At 56.7% G+C, this 26073-nt stretch overlaps 2 protein-coding genes across 6 annotated transcripts; one reads left to right on the forward strand and one right to left on the reverse strand.

Moving 5' to 3' along the window:
- Positions 1-446: 446 nt before the first annotated feature.
- Positions 447-3033, forward strand: TMT1B (thiol methyltransferase 1B). The gene is made up of 2 exons (XM_047786844.1): positions 447-1237; positions 2591-3033. The coding sequence occupies exons 1-2, from the start codon at positions 740-742 to the stop codon at positions 2825-2827; spliced, it is 735 nt and encodes a 244-aa protein (XP_047642800.1). The 5' UTR covers positions 447-739; the 3' UTR covers positions 2828-3033.
- A 270-nt stretch (positions 3034-3303) lies between these two features.
- Positions 3304-24969, reverse strand: ITGA7 (integrin subunit alpha 7). 5 transcript variants are annotated; one of them, XM_047786839.1, is made up of 27 exons: positions 24551-24853; positions 19606-19733; positions 19433-19512; positions 17832-18087; positions 17262-17339; positions 16825-16944; positions 15765-15972; positions 15467-15660; positions 14671-14759; positions 14423-14550; positions 14187-14282; positions 14012-14073; positions 13719-13888; positions 13165-13314; positions 12468-12583; positions 11674-11866; positions 11512-11592; positions 11326-11405; positions 11111-11185; positions 10856-10958; positions 9913-10089; positions 9592-9723; positions 7039-7152; positions 6755-6853; positions 6525-6650; positions 4923-5035; positions 3825-3990 (listed from the first exon to the last, which is right to left on the reverse strand). In XM_047786839.1, the coding sequence occupies exons 1-27, from the start codon at positions 24754-24756 to the stop codon at positions 3924-3926; spliced, it is 3441 nt and encodes a 1146-aa protein (XP_047642795.1). In that variant the 5' UTR covers positions 24757-24853; the 3' UTR covers positions 3825-3923. The 5 variants fall into 5 exon arrangements, with proteins under 5 accessions (XP_047642797.1, XP_047642799.1, XP_047642798.1 ...); XM_047786841.1 differs by lacking the exon at positions 4923-5035 and having other exon boundaries at positions 3304-3990; positions 24551-24969; XM_047786843.1 differs by lacking the exon at positions 4923-5035 and having other exon boundaries at positions 3304-3990; positions 17208-17339.
- Positions 24970-26073: the final 1104 nt, after the last annotated feature.

Genomic DNA, 26073 nt, shown 5'->3' on the forward strand with positions numbered 1-26073 from the left:
CCACTGCCTCTGTTCTGCCGGCCAAACCCACAGATGTATCTGCCCTGGCCAGTGGAGGGGCTTAGAAAAAAAGTCTGGGGACAAGGCCTGAGTCAGGCAGGGATGACCTATTTCAGTAAAGTGCCTCCTACACTGCGTGCTGTCACTGCAGGAGTGGCCCCTGTGCCACTGACCAACAGAGAAGTTTTGTGACACCCCCCCCGGGGTCCCCCTCCCCCAGTTAAGACACATTCTTCTCTGAATTTGGCTACTATCTGAGGCAGAGGCATTTCACACTTTACAATGTCCTGTGGGTATTGCCAGGGGCACCTAATCAGAATGTCCAGCTTGCATCAACCCAGCAGAACCTGAGGACAGAATGAGGCCAGGACACGCTGCGTGAGGCAGCTCTGCCTGAGCATTTGGCACCCATGAAGCTGTGATCTGAGACATCCCTCTGAGATGATCGGCCGCATACCATCCTCTTCAACTGGGCAGAGCGCCCCAGAACTCAGGACGCACTGGCACAACCTGTTCCTTAGCCCCACATGAATAGTGTTGAAGAGCTTGTGGGGCTTTGGGACCTGCGCCCTCTGGCAGGATTTCACACATCCACTCCACCCGGGCAAAGAGGAAACTGCCAAGTGGGAGACAGGGAGCAAAGTCCTATTGCAGGGCGAAGGGGACAAGCCTGCAGCGCCTGGGCAGAGAAAAGGCCCGTCCCCCAAGGGAAGCACTGCTCTCTCGGAGCCAGGCCACCATGGACGCCCTGGTCCGACTCCTGCAGCTGCTGGTGCTGCTCCTGACCCTGCCCCTGCACCTCATGGCTCTGCTGGGCCTCTGGGAGCCCCTGTGCAAGAGCTATTTCCCCTACGTGATGGAGGTGCTGGCGGCCAAGAACAACCGCAAGATAGAGAGCAAGAAGCGGGAGCTCTTCAGCCAGATAAAGGGGCTGGCAGGAGCCTCGGGAAAGGTGGCCCTGCTGGAGCTGGGCTCCGGCACTGGCGCCAACTTCCAGTTCTACCCAGCAGGCTGCCAGATCACCTGCCTGGACCCGAACCCCCACTTTCAGACGTTCCTGACAAAGAGTATGGCCGAGAATAGACATCTCGAATATGAACGGTTCGTGGTGGCTTTTGGAGAGGACATGAAAGAGCTGGCCGATGGCTCCATGGATGTGGTGGTCAGCACCTTGGTGCTGTGCTCGGTGCAGAGCCCGAAGAGGGTCCTGCAGGAGGTTCAGAGAGTGCTGAGGCCGGTGAGCAGGATGGGAAGGATACAGGCTTGGGGTGGGCCAACAGAGCACTGCCCGCCCCCCCCCCCCCCGGGCGTGGGGCATCCAAGATGGGGAATCTCACGTATCAGTGCATTGGACACCCACCCACCCACCCACCGCCACCTGCTGGTGAACGGGAAATATGACCAGGGCCTGGATGGGGCAGAACAAGGTGCTGTGGAAGCACACAAGAGAGCCACCTAACAGTAGGGGAAGCAGGGTGAAGGACCCTTAAGGGTGGGGTGTTTACTTTGGGATCTGGGGAGTTCCCGTTGTGGCTCAGTGGGTTAAGAAACTGGCTGGTATCCATGAGGATGCAGGTTCAATCCCTGGCCTCGCTCAGTGGGTTAAAGGATCTGGCATTGCCGCAAGCTGTGGTATAGGTCTCAGATGCAGCTGGGACCTGGCTTTGCTGTGGCTGTGGTGTAGGCCAGGGCTATGGCTCCAATTGGACCCCTGGTGAACCTCCCTATGCAGTGAGTGTAATCCTAAAAAGACAATAAATAAATAAATAAATAAATAAATAAATAAGGAATCTGAGGGATTAAGCAGGGGGTGGAGGGATTGGGGAAAAGAATGTTCTACGTGGAGATAATTAGGGGAAGTAGAATCCATAAGATTTGGAACTGGGTGTGGAGAGAAAGGAGTTTAGGATGATGTCCAGGTTTCTGGCACCAGCAACTGGTGGAGGGAGGGAGGGAGGGTAGAGGGAAGTGCCATTTGCAAGACAGGAGAAACCTGTTTGGACTTGTTAGGTGAGAGGTGCCATGGAGACAGGCAGAGAAAATGCAGAGGCAGTTACAAGTCCAGATCTGGAAATTGGAAAAAGATGTAGCCTGGAGATTTCAATTTGGAAGTCACCACTTTGTAGCTGATATATTCCAAGCATAGAGCTGCATGAGATCACCTAGAAAGGGTACAGAGAGGCAGGAAGAGCTGGAGGAAGCCTACCTTAATCAGGAGCCCAGTGCGGGGCGCCCCTGGGCTGTTGCGATGTCCAGGACGTGTGCGTCCAGGTCTCAGGAGAGGGCTCGGGGGAGCCTCTCTGTATCCTGGTTCTCCACCGCCCCATCTGTCTGCCCTCCACTCTGCTGGCCTTCTGGCCATCCTTTAAAGATCTCTCACCAGTCATCCCCACTCGGTCCCAGGAGGCCCCTCACCCTCACTTTGAATGGGGCGGGTAGGAGACAGGAGATGCAGGAAAAGTCACAGAGCAGGATGATTTGCCCTCTCCACTCGAAGACTGGCACCTCCCACTTGGCCAACAGGTTTTGGCCAGGCTGGGTTGGAGGGAGGTTATGGAGCAGGTAAAGGACCCTATCTCTTCTCTCCCAGGGAGGACTATTCTTCTTCTGGGAGCACGTGGCTGAGCCGCAGGGAAGCTGGGCCCTCCTGTGGCAGCAGGTGTTAGAGCCCACCTGGAAACATATTGCGGATGGCTGCTGCCTCACCAGAGAGACCCGGAAAGACCTGGAAAGTGCCAAGTTCTCTGAACTCCAAATGGAACAGCATCCCCCTCTCTTGAAGTGGTTACCTGTGGGGCCCCACATCATGGGAAAGGCAGTGAAATAAGCCCCACCCACCTACCAAGTCTCCCAGCTACTAAGAGGGATCCAGGCAGAGAAAAGCCATCCCCCCACCACCCCCATCCTTCCTTCTCCCACCTCCCCCAGGGGGAACCTCTAACTTCAACCTTTCCTTCCACAGTGCAAAAGCCCTATTTCTTTCCTGACCACAGGGAGAACACCATTAAACCCTGTTGTATACTTACCTGCCAATTCCTGGACTGTGTCTCCCAAGTTTGGCCCACCCACCCCTGGGGCAGCTTCCGGCCCTCTTCTCTGTGTTCCCTGTCCCCTCCTCCTGAGACCACACTCACATGCCTCAAGGACCTGGTCACAGAAGTCACTACCCCTGTACCCCTGCCCAGCCCCCAGTCCCCCGTCCCACCACCACCTCTGTCCTGAGCAGTGGGGATGCAGAGGGAAACCGGTCCTCTCCGGAGACCCCCAGTGAGAGGGAGCAGGACTCAGCAAAGGAGCCAGAGGTTTTGTCCTCAAATATCTGTTTTAATAAATAGACAAAATCCACTAGACCGATGCAGCAAACTAAGGTCAGAGGAGAGGGGATGCTAGGAAGGAAAGAGCCCCTGAGTCAGCGACATAACCTCCTCCCCGCTCTCTGGGCTTAAGGCACTTTCAGGGAGACAGGTCTTTGGGGTCCCGTCCCACAGGGTGAATGGGAGAGGGAGGGACACCGTTGCCTCAGGATATTGCTGCCCTTCTCCCCCTCCCCAACGACTCATCCTTGATCTATCCCCGCATCTCACAGCATCCTAAGGGGAGGTTTGGGGGTGGTCCTCATGGGGAGAAGGTGCCCCTGAGGAAACAGATGGTACCAAACCCTGATGGGACACCAGCTACCAGGTCTACCCTCTTCATCCCCATCCCTGGGGAAGGGGTGCATGGGCCCCACGGGCCAGGCTGGGACCGAGGAGGCTAGGCAGTGCCTGGCACAGGATGCCCATCGGAGCCCAGCTCGGGGTGTCCATCCCCAGCCAGGATGGGGTGTGCGTCGGGGCCCTCCCGCCGGGGGCTTCCCCAGTTGTTCCTCAGAATGGTGCCTGTCTTCTCCTCCTTGTACTGCTGCCGGTCTTCCCTCGGGATCTTCACCGCATGGTACTGGGGCACGGTGGCTTCGGGGTACCGGTACCGCGCTCGCTTGAAGAATCCCATCTGGAAGGACAGCAGGCCGGACATGAGGAGTCTGCAGGGCTGCGGGGCTGAGGTCCTGGGAGCAGATGCCCCGCACGGCCCAGCTTCTTGCCTCCACCATCCCTGGGACAGAAAGCACCAACGGCAGCAGAAAGGAGCTAGGTGGGACAGAGCTAGTGTAGTCAGAGCCCCCACGGGTGCCGCCATCCATGCTGGGTGCCCAGGTTCTCACTCACAGCAAGAGAAAGACCACAAGGGGGGCCTGGGGTGCAGGACCCTGAAAGAGGGGGTTGAAGGTACAACATCAGGACCGCTGACCCCAAAGCTTTCCACCACCAGCACCCCAAGCTTTGTAAGATCCCCAGTAACATCCCCAATACCAACAAGATCTGAGGAAAATCACGGCTTCTGAGACCCCTGGAAACTCCAGAATGATTCCTCTCAAGCCCCCCACACACATCTCTTGGGTACGGGGCAGCACCTCCCGACGGCAACACCCACTCCTCTATGAATATCGTAGCCTGGACCCTCCCAAAGTCATGAACATGCTGGCCCTTACATATCAAGAAGGAAATGTGCCCCTCACACACTCCCACTCAGGACTCCCCAAGACTCCTACATGCTCGACTGCACCGCACCTCCTTGCACTTTCATCTGCACATTCATGCCCACATGAAAGACATGCATGGCACCTCCCTGCACTCCCGCATGCTCACACTCCAGGAGCCCCCCCCCCCCCGCCCCTTGTGCATGCCCCAGGCTGTGCACACTCACCCTCATAACCTCATCCTAACAGTCACCTCCCGCCCCAGGTCCTGGAATTCACACACCTTCGTGCAGCCTCCTTTCTCCACCCTACACATTCCTGGTCCTCACACTCACGCACATATAGACCCGCACGTGCGCACCCTTATTTGCACACACACACACACATGTGCACACACCACAATTACCCCACAGTCCCTGGACCCCCAGCTTCCACGGCCGAGGGCTGCACGGCCAGACGGGCCCGGTGATAGTTGGTGGGGAAAGATGAGCTCTGGCCACTCCGATGGAAGAAGCCACACTGGGAGGTAAGGAGGAGGGGAGCACAGAGGTGGCAGATGGGAGACTGAGAAGGGGCAGGGTCCCCATCTCTGCTTTATCCCCCTTCTACGGGTGCAGGGAGCAGAGATTCTGGAGCCAGTTTCTAGAAGGCATCAATCTCCCTTAAGAATGGCAAGGCTGGAGTTCCCGTCGTGGCGCAGTGGTTAACGAATCTGACTAGGAACCACGAGGTTGCAGGTTCAATCCCTGGCCTTTCTCAGTGGGTTAAGGATCCGGCATTGACGTGAGCTGTGGTGTAAGTCGCAGACGCAGCTAGGATCCAGCATTGCTGTGGCTCTGGCGTAGGCCAGTGGCTACAGCTCCAATTCGACCCCTAGCCTGGGAACCTCCATATGCCACAGGAGCGGCCCTAGAAAAGGCAAAAAGACAAAAAAATAATAATAATAATTAAAATTTAAAAAAGAATGGCAAGGCTCCCAACAGTCTAAATGCCCAGAGGGTTGGCCCAATGCTGACCCATATTTGCATGAGGGTGTGCTTGGTCTGTGATTGGTCCTGGGGTGAGGGGGCGTCTCCATAGAGCCCGAAGGGCACGCATGGTTCCACAGAACTGGATGCAGCCTCTGGTTCAGGGGCTGACCACGGCGATGTACGTGATTCTCTGTGCTGGCATATGCATGCATGTGCTCTCAGGTGGAGCCCACAGAGCAAATGTGTTTCTGGCCACACTCTGTGTGTACAACAATGGTTCTGCAGAGAGCCTGGTATGTGGAGGTTCCACGTTCAGTCCTGGTGATGGTTCCCCGAGGCAGTTCTCCATATTGGTTGCTTTTCTTGGCCATGGTTTCCTTCCCAGCCTTACCCACCATGTTCTCGTTAAATCAGACCACACTCCCCTGCCTCCATGGCTTCCTTCCATCGCCCCACATCCAGCTCCTACTATCCCCACTTCTTCCAGGACCCTCTGCTCTCAAGCATTCCCCCCTCTGAATTTCCACTGAATTTTCTTCTCTTGTTTCTTTTCTTTTCTTTTCTTTCCCCAGGCTAGGGGTTGAATTGGAGCTGCAATGGCTGGCCTATACCACAGCCACAGCAACACCAGATCCAAGCCGGGTCTGCAATCTACACCACAGTTCATGGCAACACCTGATCCTTAACCCACTGAGTGAGGCCAGGGATTGAACCCAAATCCTCATGGATGCTAGCTGGGTTCCTTACCGCTGAGCCACAAAGGGAACTCCTGCACTTCCCTGACTTAGCCCTCTGACTTATCCTTGACTGCGAGGCTCCCCTCTCCCACCGAATTGTAAAATCCCTGAGAATAAGATCTGCATCTGACTTATCTCTGAAACATCCAGGGCCAGATAGAGTCCCTGGTACACACAGGGTAAGTGTTCAATGCAGATTTGCTGGATAAATGGGAGAGTGTGTGGTGAGAGAACCCCACCACCAAAGTCCACCTGCCTGACCAGGCGGGGCCCAGCCCCGGCACCTCCCCCAAGCCTCACCTTCCACATGAGCAGCACCAGCAACGCCAGCACCAGCAGCCCAGCCAGTACAGCCAGGAGGATGACCCACCAGGGGACTCCTCCTGCCACCACAGCCACGGGGTCCAAGTACACCATCACTGGGATCTGGAGAATGAGGGGTTAAGGGAACAAGGGCTGGAGACAAAGGAGCCACAGGAGAGAAGAGAGAGATGCCCCAGCCCCAGCTCCCCAGCCCTGCAGCAGCTTACCACCGTGGAGGCATCTCTGAGCAGCAAGTTCTTGATGGAGGACTTCACGGTGATATTGGCTCGGACAATCACCTCCAGGGACTTCACAGCTGAGTACTCCTAAGGGCACATGCAAGGAGACCCTCTGAAGTGCCTGCGGCCCCACCTTCCCCCAGCACCTGAAGCTGCAAATGCAATGGGCAAAGAGTGTGCTGCATTTGGACAGGGAGGGTAGAAGGAGAAGTGAGTCCAGAGGGGCGGCTGGAGAAGAGGGTGCCCAATCCAGCGCCCAGCGGTGTTCTCACCTCCAGGAAGGTGCTATTCCAGAGGCGACCCCAAACATGCAGCACAGCCGCGCGGTCAAAGCTGTAGAGAGGGCAGCTGAACACCACGCAGTTGGCCGTGCCCCGGGCGCAGTCCTGGGGACAAGGACAAGGAGGGCTTTGAGCCACATGGCCCCATGCCCATTGGGGTACCCACGGCCCAGACAAACATGGTCACTCAGTCTTCCCTGGGCCTTCTTCCATCCCTCCATGAGCCCTTCGTCTCCTGGCTTCTCACTCAATATCTCTCCCATTTTTCCTTTCCTGGATTCCAGGAAACCCCCCTCCTCCAGGAAGTCTTCCCAGACCATTCCTATGGTCCAAAAGAGCAGCCTACCTCAAATCTGGGCTATTTGACATGGGGGGCAGGGAGGGGGTCTCTTGACAGCAACAGGCAGAGTAGCTTCCCCAGTAGATGCTTATGCTACCTAATGACAGTCCCATTTACTGAGCACCTACTATGCACAAGTGGTAGTGCTTACTCATTTAACTTAACTCATTTAAATTCACAACTGTCCTGCAAGGGGCATCTTATTATCATCCCCATTTTTCAAACTAGGAAATTAAAGTTCAAAGAGGCCAGGTACCCTGCCTCAGGTAAGAAGTGGAGCAGGTATTTGGCCCAGAGTGGGCAAAGCTGTACTCCTCTGTGAAACCCAAACTCAGTGAAGGAGGAGAAGGCTGGCCCAACAGCTGCTGAGGGGACAGAGGACTTAGGCCCTCTTCCTTCCAGGCCTGACCTAAATCTATTTGGCCCAATCTCACCTAATGGCTCATTGCCTTAAAAAAAAAAAAAAAAAATTTAAAGGCACAGTGCGAGTAGCTTTTATTTTTATTTATTTTTGCTTTTTAGGGCCACACCCATGGCATATGGATGTTCCCAGGCAAGAGGGTGGAATCAGAGCTGCAGCTGTCAGCCTATACCAGAGCTCGGGCAATGCCACATCCCTGACCCACATGAGCGAGGCCGGGGATCAAACCCACATCCTCATGGACACTAGTGGGATTCTTTTCCACTGAGCCACACCAGAACTCCTCTTTTGCCTAAAAGTTAATGTTCTATTCATCACACCTCCTATACAGAAGAATGGTTTGGGGAGTGTTCGTATTCTTTACATCATCCTTTATTTCACCACTTTAAACAATTCAAGAATTCTTGGTTAATGTGTCTAAAAGTCATCTTAAGTAAAAGTATCCATTTCAAAGTTCTTATCAAAAAGAGTGGCCCTGGGAGTTCCCGTCGTGGCTCAGTGGTTAACGAATCCGACTAGGAACCATGAAGCTGAGGTTCGATTCCTGGCCTTGCTCAGTGGGCTAAGGATCTGGCGTTGCTGTGAGGTCTGGTGTAGGTTGCAGATGCAGCTCGGATCCCACGTTGCTGTGGCTCTGGCGTAGGCCTGTGGCTACAGCTCCAATTAGACCCCTAGCCGGGGAACCTCCATATGCTCCAGGATCGGCCCCAGAAAAGGCAAAAAGACAAAAAAAAAAAAAGAGTGGCCCTGGGAGTTCCCTGGTGGCTCCGCAGGTGAAGGATCCAGCATTGTCACTGCTGTGGCACAGGTTCCATCTCTGGCCCAGGAAATTCTGCATGCTACGAATGCAACCAAATAAAAGGGGGGTGGGGGGGAGTAGCCTTTCAGGAGAAATCAGTCACATGGAGAAAACATATAATAGGAAAACAGCAATTACACAAGTTCGTGGTACTCCTGAGGTGCCTTTGTTTGTTTCGCACCAGGCTCTCAGGGTAGTAGAGAAACGGAGGCCCCAGGAGGGATGGGCCAGTGAAACTCCCTCCCAGACAGATGCCACCAGAGCTGGCCCAACTGCTGACCTCCCCCTGCAAAGGTCTCCTTGACATTTTGCCTCTGTTGTCCATCCTTCCACACCTGGGATTCACCTTCTTGCCACCAGGCCAAGCACCTCCCTAATCTGTGTCCCTCCACAATCTCACTGCCAGCGCCATCCTAGAAGGGACAGGGCAGAGTACGCTAGCCTGCTCCATAAATCCGCTTCAGGCGCAAACCAATGTGAACCGGGCAGGAAAAAGGGAGGCAAAACGGCTCAAAAAGGATAGACTTAGTGAGTCCCATAAATATACTATCAACTTATTAAAACCGTTTAAAACTTAGTATTTTTGACATTGTGAAAATCAAGCAGGTCTCCCTATGCATACGGACTTTTTGTCCAAAAGAATGCAAAAGAACAACAAACAGATCTCGAGGAGCTAAAACCATCCCACCCCCTATAAAATGTGATCTTTTATGTAAATGCAAGGAGAATCGACTCCTGGGTAACTAACTGGCTGTAGATAAGGGCCCTGCTCTGGAAGGAACACCTGGTGAGTGTGGGGGAAGCTGTGGCTGCAGCAGCTGCCCCACAAGCATGACATGACCTGTCTCGCCAACTTGCCCCAGGGGTCTGATCATCACACCTCTGACAGGCCACCCACCCTGAAGCTCCATGCGCTCCCCACCCCCCAGCATCCTCTGCCACGCTCCCCCCAGTCTGGCTGCAGCACATGTGCCCTGTCCTCACCAGGGTGATGTTTTTCTTCTTCTCAGCAGAGGACACTGGCCACCAGGAGGTGCTGGGCTCCGGCTGTTCCCGAGGCTCCTGCTGCTCTGGCCGCCCCAGCTCCCGCCGCCTCCTGTCCCTGCTGTCCACATCCTGAGGTGGGGAGGGAGCCCGTGAAGGTCCCTCCAACGCAGCAATCCTAAGATGGCATCTCCCCTCCAGCACCTTCCTACCCCCACCCCTCCCCGCTCACCCACACGCCCCCAACCCCGCAGCACCCTTCCCAGAGTCTGACCCCACCCACCCTGCTTCAGCACCCAGCCCACCACACCTCAGCCTCACCAGGTAGAGGATGTTGGGCCTGGGGGAACAGAGTCCCCTCTGCCCAGGCCCCTGCCCGCCCTCCAGCTCCACGCGCATGGGGTACAGCAGCCACTTCCCATTGGCAATCTCGTGGGGCCACATGATGTTGAGAAAGGCAGAGCCCAGGGTATTGAGTGACTGGCCTTGGTTGGAGACCTGTGGAAACAGAGAGTATGAAAGACAGACCCTAAATCCACAGGGATGAAGGGGTTGGGGGGCTGTGGGCAGGGCCTCAGGAAGCCTGGCTTCCAAAAGACTCAGCAGAGTTCCTGTCATGGTTAACGAACCCAACTAGCATCCATGAGGATGCGGGTTCGATCCCTGGCCTTGCTCAGTGGGTTAAGGATCTGGTGTTGCTATGGGCTGTGGTGTAGGTCGCAGACATGGCTTGGATCCTGCATTGCTGTGGCTGTGGCGTAGGCTGGTGGCTACAGCTCTGATATGACCCCTAGCCTGGGAACCTCCATATGCCGCGGGTGCGGCCTAAGAAGACAAAAAAAAAAAAAAAGACTCAGGATCCTAGATCCAGGCACCATTCTCTGCCCACCCCGAAGCCAGGAAAACCCGGAGATGTCACCAGGAGGTGCGGGGAGGCCCCAGCCAAGCAAGGGCAGAGTTCTGGGGAGAGACAGCCCTCCTCCCACGTCCCCTTCCCCCAGCTGAGGCCTCGGGCAGAGACGCTCCTCTGGGCCCTCATGGCCTCCCCAGACCAGCAGATGAGACACCCGTCAGGAATGAGCAGGAAATGGTCAACTGAGGCCCCAACACAAACACCTGCCCACAGCCAAGACCCGGGAGCTGGCAATGGCCTCAAACGCACCCGACCACCAGGCTGCCACCCAGGAGAAGAGCCACAGCCCTTGGGACATGACTCAGCTTGTCCTCTGTGCCAAGAAGGCAGGGACTTCACCGGGACACTCACCGTGACTTCATACTTGACCTTGCTGCCCACATCCCGCTCAGACCGCATGGCGCTCTCACCCCGCACTACGCCGGAGAAGAAGAGCTGCTGGGGAATGGCCACCCTGGAGAGAAGAGGTCAGAACAGGGGCTGAGGAGCCTGGGGCCTGATGGAGGGTCAGGAGGGTCAGGCCAGGTTAGGCGGGTCCCAGGTCTGGGTTCGAGGAGGAGCAACGCCCACCCCTCCGGGGGAGGTGCCCGCCTGGGCTGGACTTACCCCGTGATGGACAGCGGCAGCTCGATGAAGACACGGGCGCGGGCAGAGACCGGATGCAGCTCCTGCTCACTGATCCTGGAGCGCGACAGGGGCAGGTGTGGGCAGCGGGCACAGGCACCGCCCCCAAGGGTCAGGTGAGGACAGCAGGGCCCCTCCCAGGGGGACTTCAAGCCAGCTGCCCCCGCCCTCATCCACCCTGGCCCCAGGAGCCTCACGTGGCCAACTGCAGCTCCACCTCCAGCTCCGTGGTCTCAATGGTGATCCCCGAGGTGCTAAGGATGAGGTAGAAAGTGACCTGCACCAAGGGTGGAGGAAGATTAGCGTCCGGGAGGGCGAGGGCCTTGGGGAGAGGTCAGGGGTTAGAGAGCCACTCAGTCAGGGATAAGGGCAGATGCGCCAACCTGGGCGCCCCTCTTCATGGGGTTCCCCAGCTCACACTCGACGTGGGAGGCATTCTCATTGGACAGGCACAGCGGCTTCTCCTGGATTGGGGCGGAAGGAGAGGTCAGCTTGGGTTACCGGAGGCCCCAGGACCCCACCCCCACCCAGCCCTGGGTCCTCACCGCAGAGTCCAGGGCCCGGACTCCTGAGTAGTGCAGAGAGGCGGGGAGGGTGACCAGGAGCTGGGCTTCGTGGGCGTCATCCCCGTCAGCCTGTGGCTGGGCTGGGTTTGAGGGCAGATTGGTGACCTTCAGCTCCAGGCCGATGACGGGCTGCCCACTCAGCGCAAACAGGGCTGTCGTCCCATCCGCATCCCTGGAGGGTCAGATCCCATGCACTCTAAGATCTGAACACCTCGCCCCGCCTCTCGCCCCACCCCCACCCCCGCCCCTCCCCCAGGCATGCTGCACCTGCCCTATTCCAGAACCTCTCCTCCCACCCACAGTCTCCCCAAAGCACCTCGCACACTGGTCTGAGCCTCAGACTTGAGAGAATCAAGACTGGGAGTCAGGGGGCCTCCGTTCTGGTCCCAGCTCCACCACTTACTGATTTTGGGCAAATCACTTAACCTCTCCTGACCTCCATCCTCCATTTATAAAGCAGGGCTAATAATAACTCCTTCCTCACAGGGTTATGAAGCCTTCACAATGAGACATACTTGAACTGCATCAATTTATCTGTATGCTGAAGGACCGTCATGCCCTGCTGGGGGGCGCCCTGTGGGCTATCACTGCCCTCAACTTCTGAGCTATGAGCAGGGGCTCCCCACCTTCCACCACCAACCCCCCAACCCCCCAACTCCCCAACCCCTTCCCGCAGGCTCGGCCCCACCCCTGCCTGGCCCTCCCAGCAGACTGCCTTCCACCCCAGGAACTCTCGCCTTCCCACCCCCACCTGCTCCCTCGCTCCCCCTCACATGGGCAGAGGCTGAAACTCCGTGTCGCTGACGCGGGCACAGAAACGGGTGTGGACCAGCTGCAGATTACTCTGGCAGATCTTGTCTTCACCACAGCCTTGCTTCAGGAAGTGGATCTGGGGAAAGATTTGAGGAGGGGGTCATTCCCAGGGGCTGAATGTGTCGCCAGGACGTATGGCAGGGGAGAGCGGGTCCAACTCTGCAGCTTCCTAGCTGTGTGATATCGAGCCAGTCCCTTAACCACGCTGAGCTGTGTCCTCATCAGTAAAACGATGGAACTATTACAAGTTTTCTGCCGTGGGAGAGACCAGCGGACTAGTCCACAGCAAGGTCACATTTCCTCAGCCTTTCTTGCGTGTCACTGACTTAGACCATGAACAGAAGTGGAGAGCAGCACTTCCAGACCGGCCAAGAAAACCATTTGAGCGCCACGCTCCCCCTTCAGCTGACTGGGATGGAAATGACCTAAGGACCCAGGAGACCACATCTGAATGTGGCAGACCCCCCGCCACCCTGGGACCCTGAATGACTGGGGCATTTTACATCTGAGGTACATCTGAGTCCCTAGAGATATGAGGAATGATTAGGTTAACATGTGAAGAAGTTTTGCAAGGTATGAACGGTGTCACTGGTGAAGAACCATGGTCATTGTCCCTCCAAGTTCCTCTTCCTGGGCTAAAGCAGAACCCAAGCTCACCTCTGTCCGCTGGGTGCTGGGCTGATGGGCATTCAGGATGGGGGCCACTGGGGGCAGTCCCTGCCCCGGAGCCTGTCTCCGGAGCCGAGGGGTCTGGAGACTATAGGACAGGGTCACCACAATGGCCCGAAGCTTGTCTTTGACATTCTCCTGGAAAAGCAAAGATAGACGTGGATACAAGAGCAACCCCCAGGCCCTGGCCCCGGCCCGCCCAAAGCCCCAGCCAGACATAGGACAGATCCTGAAACCTGGAGAGAGGCTCAAGCAGATGAAAGAGAGAGATGGAGAACTGGGCAAGGAGAAGAGAGAGCGACTGGGGTGGGCAAGGGAACCAGGATTTAGGGTTTTGAGGACCACACGTGAAGACGGAACCTGCCATTGTCATCTGCAGGACTTGACAGGAGATGCCAGAAGGCAGCAGGTAAAGCGGAGCTTTCCCCAAAGTCAAGATCTTAGAATGAGGTGTGAGCGCGTGTTAGGGAAGAAGCTGAGAGGACTCCAGAAGAGATGATGCAATAGCAATGACCCTCGGAGGCCAAGGAGTCAGCATCCACCTGAAGCTGGAGCATGGTGTCCCCACACACTTGGTCACGCTGGTGTTTCAGCCACACGGTGCCTGAGGCCTGGTGCTTGGGGTCATCCGGGCTACGGCTCAGGAAGGTCACCCGGGGGACCTGGCCCCGGAGCCTCCGGTCTGTGTCCCCATCTAACACGTAATCCAGGGCTGTGGCAGGTGGGAGGGGAGGGGCCCGTGAGCTGGGGAAGGGCTCCAATCAGCCCTTCTCTCCACCTCGGAGTGACCCACCCTGAAACCCTGCGGTGGGAGGAGGGAAGGGGGCGCACTCACCCACAACAGGGCTGTAGCTGCTGGGCGATGCAGAGTAGCTGAAACAGACCCTCAGATCTATGCTGTGGGGGCAAAGGTGAGGCCGATAAGCCAAGGTTCCTGCCCACTCCTGCCCCAGTACCGAACTGGGCAGACAAGGGAGACCCCTCTGCCCTCCCCCAGGATGCCACCTCACCAGACCAAGTGGCCGCCAGCACAGTTGGGCTGTTCTAGGTCAATGGTTGGTGGAAGAATAGAGACCTTGTGAGAGACGTGGAGGACGGGTCTGGCCCTGGGGAATAGGGAGTCAAGGGCACGGGGAACATGAGAACAGAAGGCTGGGAAAGAGGGAGGCAGTGGACCCTTCAGTGGCAGATCTGGCCCTGGAGGGGGCTCTGGGGAAGTAGAAGGTGGCAGAGAGGGAGGGCTCACCTGAAGAGCACAGCAGTGTCCGCCAGGGAGCCCACCAGCAGGTCCGGGTAATGGTTCCCATCCACGTCCAGGCCACCCGACAGAGAGTAGCCAAAGCTCTTTATGCCCACGGCCTCGCCCTCCAGTACCTGCGGGACCAGACTTTCAGCCTCCCCACCCATCACCCCCAGTGTCTGCCTCCCTGCCCTCTGCCGCTGCGCCCCCTCCATCACCCACCCCCACTCCCGCATCCCAACCACTCCCCTCACCTGGGAAGGTTTGGCCACAACCCCCAGGCTGCTCCCATGGTAGATGAAGACTTTCCCATCCCCATCGAAGGGAGCGCCCACAGCGATGTCTGCAGAGGGGGGAGAGAGGCAATCAGACCTGGGTGGGGGATGGGGAGGCCCAAGGTCCGAGCCCCAACTTTCCTCAGTCACTCAGTTCCGTATCCTGTGTTTTCTTTTTTTTAAGTTCCATTTGGTGATGTATTTTTTGGTGGTTTTTTTTGTTGGTGGTGGTGGTTGGTTCTTTTTTTGTTGTTTTCTTCTTTCTTTCTTCCTTTCTTTCTTTCTTTCTCTTTCTTCCTTCCTGTCTTTTCAGGGCCACCTCTGCACCATATGGAAGCTCCCGGGGCTAGAGGTCGAATAGGAGCCATAGCTGCCAGCCTACACCACAGCCACAGCCATATGGGATCCGAGCCACATCTGTGCCTACACCACAGCTCACGACAACGCCATATCCTTAACTCGCTGAGCAAGGCCAGGGATCAAACCCGCATCCTCATGGAGACTAGTCAGGTTCTTAACCCACTCCGCCACAACAGGAGCTATGTTTTCTATTTTATCGAGAGGCTACGAAGTCCTGGGTATCTTACATGTGTCATTTTTAATCCTCTCAGCTACTCTGCAGGTATCACTAGCTCAGGAAGGGTACTTGCCCAAAGCCACAAAGCTGGTAAATGGTGAAGCCCAGACGTGAGCCCAGGCTGCCTCTCTCCCTGAGCCCTCAGAAGCCGCCCCCCCCCCCGCCCAGCCCCCCCCCCAAACCCTTCCCCAGTCACACCTGGGAAGCCGTCTTGGTTGAGGTCCCCCACGACAGCCAGGCTGATCCCAAACATGGAGTCGGGGGAGCCGCAGAGCCGGAGAGGGGACACCCCAGCCCAGTGACCCCCCTGGTTCATGTACACATACACGGCACCCCCCAGCTCTTCTTGGCGCTCAAAGAAGTAGGGAGCACCCACTACCAGGTCTGTCCAGCTATGGGGAGAGGAAGACAGTCAGTGTGGGGTCCTTGCAAGTCAGGGGAGTCAGGAGGAAAGGCCAGCCCCCCTCGGGCTCCACTCCCCTCCCCCCACTCTCACCCGTCGCTGTTGAGATCAGCCACAGCCAGCGAGTAACCAAAGCCGGAGGTCAGGCGCTCCCCAGACAGCAGAACCTCGGGCACCAGGCGACTGGCGCTGTCTTTGCGCAGAATGACCACGGCACCCTTGTGGTTGGCACGGGGGGCCCCTGCCACAAAGCTCAGCTCCTCTGCTCGCACCAGACCCTTCCCCGAGTCAATGGAGAAACCTGGACGGGGGCAACTCACCAGTGAGCAGTCCCCACAAGACTTCCAGCCAGGGTGGGTTGCAGCCCCTCCCACCCTGCCAAGAGGTGGAGGTGCCCCCCAAGGCACCACCACCAGCACTGGACCACTTGCCTCCCCACCCACCCCCGGAGGCCTGGCAGCCTTCCCCTTCCAGAGATGGGAGTTTGGCACCAGAGATGCAATGCTCTCAGCCTCAGTGACTGGGGAGGAAGGAGAAAGGCAACGGCTGAGACAACCAGGTGACTGCGCAGGGGGCTGAGGCTGTAGCAGCTGGGGCAGGGACCCAAGGAGATTCCCGGGGAGCTGCTCTCCCCTCTTGCACAGAGCAGGCTCCCCTCCCATTCACCTTCTCGGCCCCCCCACTCCCACCACCCTGGCAGGGAGAGGAAGTCTTCAATGGATGGGACCGGGGGAGAGGGTGGGGGGGAGACAAGAGGGCAAGCACTTGATTCACCCAAACATCTCCCAGGCCTCGTTTCTTCATCTTCTGCAGATGAGATGATGAGAGGGACTTACCAGCACAGTTGTACCTTCCTCCCCATGTGCCCACCACCCACCCCTCAGAGAAAGTCCCCCAGGGGTCTCGCCTCCTTCCTTGCAGCACAGTCTCAGCCCACCTGGATCTCCTCCATGGAGACCCCCGTTCTCAGGGCCCTAGGCTATCACCCCTGGGGCCTCTTCTCCTTGGGGCCAGTCACTGGGCTCAGCTCTTTTCTGTAAATTGGACCCCATGGGTACTTCTCTGGGTGTGTGTTGGGGGGCCGGGCAAGAGAGGAGGGAAGGCCAGGCCAAGCGCCCAGGGCCCGGGAGGACGTGCAGGGGAGCTTACAAACCTAAGTAGCTATTCAGGGCCAAGTCTCCGGCTGGTCCTGGGAGCCGGTCAGCAGGGTCCAAAGTTTTATACACCAGCTGGTCAGGGTCTGAGCTATCAATGTTGGTCACAAAGAGCAACCCTGCGGGGGGGGCGGGGCGGGGAGGGGGGGACACCAGGGAAGGGACATCCATAGGCGGGGTCACGGGGGAGGGCGGACAGAGGCAGACAGAGAGGCAAGAAGGTAGAAGAGGAGAAAGTGGAGAGAGAACACGAGAGAGACACAGAGACCAGAGAGAGGAGACAGAGAGAGACAGAGACAGAAGGACGGGGGAGCATGGAGAAGGGAGGGCGAGAGAGAGGAGCAGAGGGTTAGAGCAGCTCTGGGCCGGGAGGGGTCCCTACCAAGGTAGCTGTTGGCAGGGACTGGGATGAGGCGGGGGTCCTGCTCCTTCTCACCCCCCGCCTCGTAGGGCCCGTCGTCCAGATGTGCCAGGTCCGCCGAGCCCTGGGCACAGAGCTCCACCCTGGCCGTGCCTGCAAGGACAGACCTGTTAGTGCCCAGGGCAGGGAGCCAGGAGCACCCACGAGCTGGACACGAAGTAGACAGGCACCCAGGGAAGCCCCTCCTCTCCTTTCCAACTCTATCTCCACCCCCTCCCCAACGCCAGCTGCCTAGGGTCCCCCAGACTTGGCATCACACTCACCAAGTGTCAGCCCAGCCAGTGGCAGCGTGCGGAGATGGGAATGGGAGTGATGAAGTGTGGGCTGGTGTGTTGGAGCATGCGGGCCCCCACCGGGCATGTGGGGCTCATGCCAGCAGGTGATGGAGCTCTCGGCCATGCAGAGGAGAGGAGACAGCCCCGTTCCTGTGGGTGCTGGCGTGACGGCGGTGGGAGGCGTGGCAGAGCCCCAGGGCTCCATGGCAGTGAACATATGGGCGTGCTCGGCCACGTGCTATCCCCAACCCCTTCTCCGAGGTACTGGGACATCTTGATCCCCTTCTCCCCTCCGCAGGGAGTGACTCACCCTTCCAGTTATAGGTTCCTGGGGCCCCAAAGAGGAGGTAGTGGCTGTCGGGGGAGAAGGCAGCGGCCGTGCCCTGCTGGCAGAATCCAAATTGTTCGTGGCCTTGGGGGCGCCCCTCGCAGAACTTCCACTCCCCACCATCCAGCTCGTCACGGATGGCCAGGTCCTGGCTTAGCACAAAGCAGCGACCAATCACGTCCCTCGTCTCCAGGATCTGGTCCACACGCTGCCGCGCCTCATATCGATGCGCACAGGTCTGTGGGAGGAAAGGAGGATGGGTCCACTGCAAGGGCCAGGGACCAGCTCAAGCCACGCTGCCCACTTGCGGACACTTGGCAGACACTGGTTCATGTGCACCCAGGGGCACGCGAGGTGCACATGTGCACATGCATGCACAAACACACACATAAACACACACTCTGCGGGCATCACTTGGGCACCACCGCCACCACCACCTGCCCAGTGTTAGGCAGGTATGTACATAACGCCCTTCCCTATCTTCTCTGCACCCACTGCTTCACCCCAGCAGGAAGAAGCCCTCGTTCCACATTCTGCCCGGGCACCCACAGCACAACTAAGCTGGCACCCAGAACTCCTGCCTCCTTATCCTGCCAGATGGGAATATCCCCAACACGCCCAGCTTCGTCCTGCCTCTAAACCTTTCTAAATGCCACCACCTCATCTGCAAGGAACCTCCTCCCCTCTCCACTCCCCAATTACTGCTTATTCTTGAAATCCTGGCTCAAATCACCTCCACCTGCAGGGGTCTTTGCTCTCTACTCCTCCATCAGATGTCTATAGACTGGGGACCCTACCACTCACTTAACAGAAACCATATTATGCCCCGTGAGTTGTGTTTGTGCGTGTTGGTGATGACACAGAGGTAAAGAGAGAGATACAGAAGAGAGAGAATGAGACTCTCCGTAACTATGCAGGAGGCTAACTGAGGCACGGACCAGGCTTTTCCCTCTGTTCACATGTCCTCCCTCAGTAATGAGCACAATGCCTGATGCTTAAAAGATTCTCAGTAAGTCTGACAAATGGATGGATGGATGGATGGATGGTTAGATGTTTTTTAATTTATAAGGGCAGGGACCATGTCTTACACATTTTTATATCTCCCTGAGGTCCTGGGAACCAGGCCATCAGACCATATGGCCAACCTAAGTTCTATAAGCACATCTGTGCATATGCACACCACACACACACACACACACACACACACACACCACTCTTGCACATAGTCACAAGAAGTGGCACCGACTGCAATTCTATTACTGATACAGAGTCAAACTGTTTTTCTCTCTTTTTTTTTTCCGCCACACCCACAGCATATGCAAGTTCCCAGGCCAGGGACTGAATCCAAGCCACGGCTACAACCTACACCTTGTGGCCATGCCAGATCCTTCACCTACTGCACTGGGCTGGGAATAGAACCGGCAACTCCACAGAGACAAGTCAGATCATTAACCCACTGCACCACAGTGGGATCTCCCTCCCTCTTTTTAAAAATCAATTTTTATGATCTTTTCCAACAAAAATGGTAAATATTAAAATCAAAAAAAAAAAGAAGAAGAAGAAGAAGAAGATACGGTACTCACAACAATCTTGCCCCCAGGCCCCTGGCTCCGAACACTGACTCCCAACCACTGGTTCTCCTTACTCTCCTTCTGCACATCGGCTGGAGATGGGACACAGGGAATTAGGGGAGGAGAGGAGACCAAGTCCACCCCTCCTCACGGGCTCCCCCACCGCACCCCCACAGGGCCCTCACCACCACGGTCAATGTCCACTCTGTAGCAGTCGGTCTCTTCCAGGCTCAGGGGGCAAGCGAAGAGGCCTCCGGTGCGATTCGCCTGCTGCCCAGGCAGGGCCAGAGCCTGGGGAGCGCCCACCAGCAGCCTGCACGATGGGGCGGGAGTTAGTGGCCAGAATGCTCCATGTCCCCAGAGCTGCCCAGGCCCAGCTCCTCGGGTCCAGGCAGAGTGTTGAAAGACTAAGGCGAAGGGCCAAAAGTCAGTTTTCCCATGTCCTGGTAAGGGCGAATTAACACACTTGGCTGTGCAATCATCACATTACGTATGCACATACTATCTGGATGAGGGACCACATACAAAGTAGACACACACACACACACACACACACACACACACACGCCAACCCAAGCAGTCTGGCCAGCACTGCCTGTTTGAAAGAACCGTCTGTTCCCAACACCTGTTCCTGACCAGGACTTCCCTACCCTCCCTGGCCCCATCCCCAAGCTCTGCTCTCTCCCCCAAGCTCAGTTCAGTTGAAACCCTCCCAGAAATGCCAAGAATGCTGGGAGCAAACCTAACAAGAGCCCAGAAGTTCCCATTGTGGCTCAGCGGGTTAAGAAAGCAACTAATATCCATGAGGATGTGGGTTCGATCCCTGGCCTCGATCAGTGGATTAAAGGATCCAGCGTTGCCGCAAGTTGCAACTTGGGTCACAGATGCAGCTCGGATCTGGCATTGCTGTGGCTGTGGTGTAGGCAGGCAGCTGCAGCTCTGATTGGACCCCCTAGCCTAGGATCTTTCATATGCCGCGGGTACAGCCCTGAAAAAAAAAGAAGAAAAGAAGAAAAAAAAGCACCAGGGGCCCAAACGGGCCCCATGAGATGGCTCAGGGACCAGCTTTGAAGGCCAGACAACAGACCAGATACAAGTCTGTGTCCTTCACCCCCTCATCAAGGGACTCATCCAAAACCCAGCACCCAGAAATCCTGCCAGCCCAGGATTCAGGCACTGCAGCTGGCATGGAGGGAGGGGCATGTTTCCCATTCTATCTCCAGTCCCATTTCCCCCCACACACATCCTGAATCCCCCTCCCCATCCTTCCTTCTGCTCCCCACATCCATGGCTTCCCCATTCCTCCCCCAACCCTGCCCCCACCCAGCCTGCTCCCCTACCTCCCCCTCGGATGCCTTCCCAGCTGCAACTTTCTTGGCAGGACAATTTTCCATGATCACAGCCAAGGCCTCATCCCCAGGGGAGGACCAAGCTGGGAATGGAGGCTGCCTGGGTCCCCCGGGGCTGAACCCCCAGGCCAGGAGGGAAGGAGAGGTCGAGGCGAGGAGAGCGGCACCCAGTTGGCTACAAGGGTCCTCTCTCCACAGGAGGAGACCCAAGAGCAGCAGCAGGGCAAAACCTGAAGGCCTTTCTCCCCCGCTCACTTCCTCTCGCTCCCTCACTGGGGCGGGGGCGGGGGGGCAAGGCCCCAAAGCCATGTGGGGCAATACTGCAGACAGGCATCTGGGGGGCACTGTGCCAGCTGTGATGGGGCACAGAGCCATTCTCCCTTCCCACAACTCCTCCTGTTTCTTAGCAGTTGTCATCTCGTGTCAGAGCCAGTGTCACAGGAGAGGGGGAGGGGGAATGGAAGGGAAGCGAGCATACACGGGGCATTCATTAACAATTATTTATTAATTGAGAACCTACCATCTGTCATCAAGCACTAGTGAAAAAAAGGAAGCAATATTTAGTCAGCACCTACCATGGGTCAGGCCCTAGCTAGATGCCAGGGATATGAGGAATTAAACATCTATGACTCTCTACTGGGTGCCAGGCACCAGGCCAGGCAGGCAACCCTCATATCTCATTTAACCTTCACCACCATCCTATGTGAGGACTCTCAGCCTGTCCTTCAGATGAGGAAACTCACTCAGAGACATTAGCAGTCTGCTGGAATTCAAACCCTAACTCCAAGACTGGTGCCTTTTCCACCACACCCAACAACTGGTTAAAAAACTAACTTTTCGAAGTTCCTGTTGTCACTCGGCGACAACGAACCCAACTCATATCCACAAGGATGCGGGTTCAATCCCTGGCCTCGCTCAGTGGGTTAAGGATCCAACGTTGCCATGAGCAGTGGTGTAGGTTGCAGATGCGGCTCAGATCCTGCGTTGCTGCACCTGTGGTGTAGGCGGGCAGCTGCAGCTCCAAATTCAACCTCTAGCCTGGGAACCTCTATATGGCACAGGTGCAGCTCTAAAAAGACAAAAAAAAAAAAAAACTTTTCAAAAAAGGTAGAGAGGGATAGGGAGAAGGGGGTACCCCCAGCAGAGAAAGAAACTAGGGAGCGTGGGTAAGCTTCAGACAAGTCCATATGCCCCCACCTCCGGAGAGGAAGAGCTCTTGGAGGCCCGGGCTGCCTTATTCATCTCTGCATTTGCCTCCTAGGAGGTGTCTAGATGTGTTTGCTGAACCCACAAGTTATGCAGAATCACAAAGACACCCAGTGGCTCAGCTAGTCAGAGCATAACTAAGAACCAGGAAAAGCTAACAGTCAGTGTCCAGGGCTTACAGTGCCCCTGGAGGTCACTGGTGGGGAGCAGAGAGGAGGGGAGGGGTTCACACGGAGGAAAGAAGCTGAGTGCATAGCTACACCCAGCCCCACTCTTGGTGGAGAAAAGACCAGACCATCCCTCCTGGAGCAAGCGTTCCCATAGCCTCTCCACCTCTGCCCCAGCCACACACCCCTTCTTGGCTGTATCCCATGATCCTCAGCCACCCCAGACCTCTGGGAAGAACAGTAGCCACAGCGGCAGCCACTGAAGAAAGACGGGGGGGAAAAAAACCTATGGCAGCTAGGAGAAAGGGACCCCCTGGGAGCCTGGCTCAGTGGACGGAGTAGCCCACTACCTCTGCACCTCTCAGTTCCCCAAAGCTCCAGGCTCTGACCCAAGCCCAGCCCTCTCTGACTCTCTCAATCTGGGTGGCCCTCTGGGGAGGGTACTTGGCCTGGAAGTTTGGCTCAGCCCAGGCAGGGCGGGGGGAGCCTCCAGACTAGCCTTTAGATCCAAGCTCTCTGTAAGGGACTAAAGCTACTCACCAGCTCTGTGGATCTCCATACAAGAACAAAGGTACTTTCACAGCACTCACTGGGGGCCTTGTGCTATTCTCAGCATTTTACATATATTAAGAACTCTTTCGGGTGGGGGGATGCTGGGGGTTTGGGATGGAGTATAAAACTGGGTTGTGATGATCACTGTACAACTATAAATGTAACAAATTCATTGAGTAATATATAAAAAAAAAGAAATCTTTCAAGACCCACGATAACTCTATAGGGTGGTACCATTGTGTTTCTCCATTTTCCAGTTGATGGAAATAAATGAGGTTGAAACCACAGAGCCAGGACGGTTAAACTTCAAAGTCGCACTCAGGGCCAGATTAAAAGACATCAACATAGCTGAGGCCTTTCAAGAAGTGAGTACTAGGGAAAGCAACCTGAGACCCCAAAGCCCAGGACTTAGCAAGGTAGCTGACCTCTCACATACCACCAGAGAGCAGAGCGCCCCCTGCTGGAGTGAGAGCAGGGTGAGGGGGTCAGGCCCCTCTGGGAATGCCCTCAGCGTGGCTCTCTGGAAGAGAGAATCAGGGGCCACCTTCAGAGACAAGGGGGAAATGACAAGAGTTCAAGCTATTAAAAATAACCTAGAATTTGCCTGGAAATAGCTCAGAGAGTTCAGCATGTCCTAAAAAGGCCTCCAGTCCTGGAACTCTGGCAGATGGGTGGAAAGGGGAGGGAGGGAGACAGAGATGAGGGAGGAAGTGGAGAGAAGGCTGAAGAAGAGATGAACTCAGTAGCTTACTATCGCTTCCAAAGTTTGGGGGACCACTGACGCTGCTCCCTGATGACCGGGATAAGAAGGATCAGAGCTAGCCGGTCCTCCCTGAGGGGAGGAAGAGAAATGAGCTCTGGTCCCTCTCCTCTACCCCCAGGCCACAGCAGTGGGGAGAAGATAGCCCCAGTGGACAGCATTGATCCCAGTAATGGACACTTAGTGTGGCTTAGGTGCTGGCCTAGGAGAGAAAAGGCCCCTGGCAAGAAGGGATGGGTGGCTTTCTTCCCCTCCCTGCCTCTCTTTTTCCAACCATACGCAGAGCTGGAACCAACAGTGCAGCACGCATGACAGTCCCAGGCCCCCCACACAAGTGTGTCTTCCTCCTGTGGGTTCTGAACTGATTAGAAAATAACCAGAACTGTCCTCTGCCCCTCACTCTTCCCTGCCTTCCCCCACTGCTGAGATTCCCCAAGCTGGAAATTTCCTGAGGAGGAAGGGGAATAGTCTGGCAGCATCCTTCCTGGCTCTCTCTCACTGATGCTGCTGCTGCTGCTGCTGCTGCTGCAGTTTGAAGGGGCTCTGGTTTTTTTGCCACTCTTTATCACCAACCACCTTATGCAGACTGCCAGGCCCTCCCAGGTCCTGTCCCAGCCTTCCCATGGTCTTGAGCCACAGAAGTGGCAGGTCTCTCCCGGCCTCCCAGACTCCTGCTGCTCTCATTCCATCCCATGGCAATGCTCTGGCAGGAAGTTATTTCTGGAGTCTCCCCTCCATCCCTCCCATGGCACCTTCAGCCTCTCTGTCCTTTCCCTCTCTCTCCTCCTGCCCTAAGCAGAGGCAAAATGTTCAGTGTCCTGAAGAAGGAGCAGAGCCACAGGCCCTCGGACTGGAGCAAGGATACAAGTTAGGGCTCTGAGTCAAGACAAGAACCACGCTCTCCAGTTCATCCTCAAAGCAAGACCCTTGGTCTCAGAAGCAAGACAGATGAGACAAGGCTCTAGGCTGGAGTGTGGGATATCTGTGGGCAACCTGAGTCTTGGTGGAGCTGGAAGATTGAGAGCTGGAGCGCGGGGACAGCGGGTGGGCATCTGTGGCTCAGGCACCGGGATTCTGGGAGGGTCCAGTGACTCACCAGCTCTGGCGTTGGGGCTGCAACTGCCGGTGCAAAGCCACAGAGAAGCCGAAGAGGCTCCCCGGCTCGCCCTCCTTGCGCAGGGCGCCCATCACGTCCAGATTGAAGGCGATAGCCCCTGGGACGAGCAGTCCGGCGAGAAGGGATCCAAGAAGGTAGTAAATCCCAGGGCCCCCCCCAGGATCGCGGCCCGGAGTCCCGGCCATGGGGTGACCCCCGCGCGCGCTCCCGGGGAGCGCAAAGAAATACGCTCGCCCCCTGAACCCCAGGTCTCCCGAGGCGGATCTCTGGTCTCCAAGTCTCGCTAGTCCTTCAGGGGGGTCTCCCAGTCTTCGGCCTCGCCACCCTTCTCCCGCGGTTCCGCAGCCCGAGCTCCCGCCGGGACGACTGCGGCAGCGGTAGCCCTCTGTCCACTCGGGGTCCCGCCTCCGCTCCCACGGGTACCGCCCCCGTCCCGCCCTCGCCCCGCCCCCTCGGTCCCGCGGCAGGTAGAGGCCGCCCAGAGTCGCAGAGGGATGCCCAGAAGGCTATCTGCGGGTCGGTACTGACCTTGATCTCCCCTCCCCGCCCAGCCCCACCCCAGCTCCGGCGCCGCCCCCGCCAGCGCTCTCCCCTTCCCCCCAACTCCTGCCCCAGCGCCCGAGTGGTGGAGGCGGCGCCTAGGAATGGGGAGGGAGAGAGAATTACGGGTAGAAAGGGGCAGAAAAGGAGAAAAAAGAGAGGGGGAGTAAGAGATGGGAAGTGGATGAGGCTAAAGGACAGTCCGGGAAGAGAGAGATGCAGAGAGAAAGAGACGCAGTGGTGTCCAGTGTGGTCCCTTAAGGCTCCCTTCTCTCCATGGACGCACAGAGAGCCTCTCCTGCTGCTTGAATCAAACCAATTCCCACTCCATCTCACCCCACCCCCTCAGAGCCTGGCAGTGACAATGGCTATGCTAGGAGACACATCGTCCGCGTTCAGGGAAATAGAGGGAAAGATGGGCAAGAAGGAAAAAAAAAAAAAACTCAACAGGCCTGGGAAAGGAGCAAAGGAGGCAGGTAGAGAGAAAACAGAGATGGAGAAAGAACGGTGAGAGTTTGATCAACAAGGACGGAATGAAGGGAGAAAACAAGGAAAAGACTGAGGATGATATAGGAAGAGGATGTTAAGCTGGGGGGCAAGGAAGGGCTGTCAAAGAAGGACAAAGATGAGAGAGATTGGACCCTAGAGGCAGACGGGTGGGAAAGATGTCTCCGGCTTCCAGATCTTTGCCAGGATCCTACATTTCCTACCCTCAAAAGGGGAAGGGACTGGAGGGGGCAGGATCTGGGTGGGGCTTCCCAGAGATGCCCACAGGGACTCACAGGCTTGTCCCTCTGCTTCTCCCTTCCCCCAAGGCTGAGACAAAGGCAAAGGGGGAGGGCATTTTCCAGCTCTGCTATTTATAACTCCAGTCCAGAAATGGGGCCAAGAGGAGCGATAGGAAATAATTTGGCACAACTGGACCCTTTTGCTCCCCTCTCCCCTTCCTAGTTCTCTCTCTT

The sequence above is a fragment of the Phacochoerus africanus genome, chromosome 7 (genome assembly GCF_016906955.1).
Source record: "Phacochoerus africanus isolate WHEZ1 chromosome 7, ROS_Pafr_v1, whole genome shotgun sequence".
NCBI classification, from domain to species: Eukaryota; Metazoa; Chordata; class Mammalia; order Artiodactyla; family Suidae; genus Phacochoerus; species Phacochoerus africanus.

Excerpts from the sequence above, each read along its gene's own strand:
- TMT1B (XM_047786844.1), top strand. The coding sequence starts at position 740 with ATGGACGCCCTGGTCCGACTCCTGCAGCTGCTGGTGCTGCTCCTGACC. Across the intron at positions 1,238-2,590 it reads TTCAGAGAGTGCTGAGGCCG|GGAGGACTATTCTTCTTCTG; the intron begins GTGAGCAGGATG and ends CTTCTCTCCCAG.
- ITGA7 (XM_047786843.1), bottom strand. The coding sequence starts at position 24,756 with ATGGCCGGGACTCCGGGCCGCGATCCTGGGGGGGGCCCTGGGATTTAC. Across the intron at positions 10,959-11,110 it reads CTGCCGCTGTCCATCACGGG|GGTGGCCATTCCCCAGCAGC; the intron begins GTAAGTCCAGCC and ends TCTTCTCTCCAG. Across the intron at positions 7,153-9,591 it reads AGAAGAAAAACATCACCCTG|GACTGCGCCCGGGGCACGGC; the intron begins GTGAGGACAGGG and ends CCTTGTCCCCAG.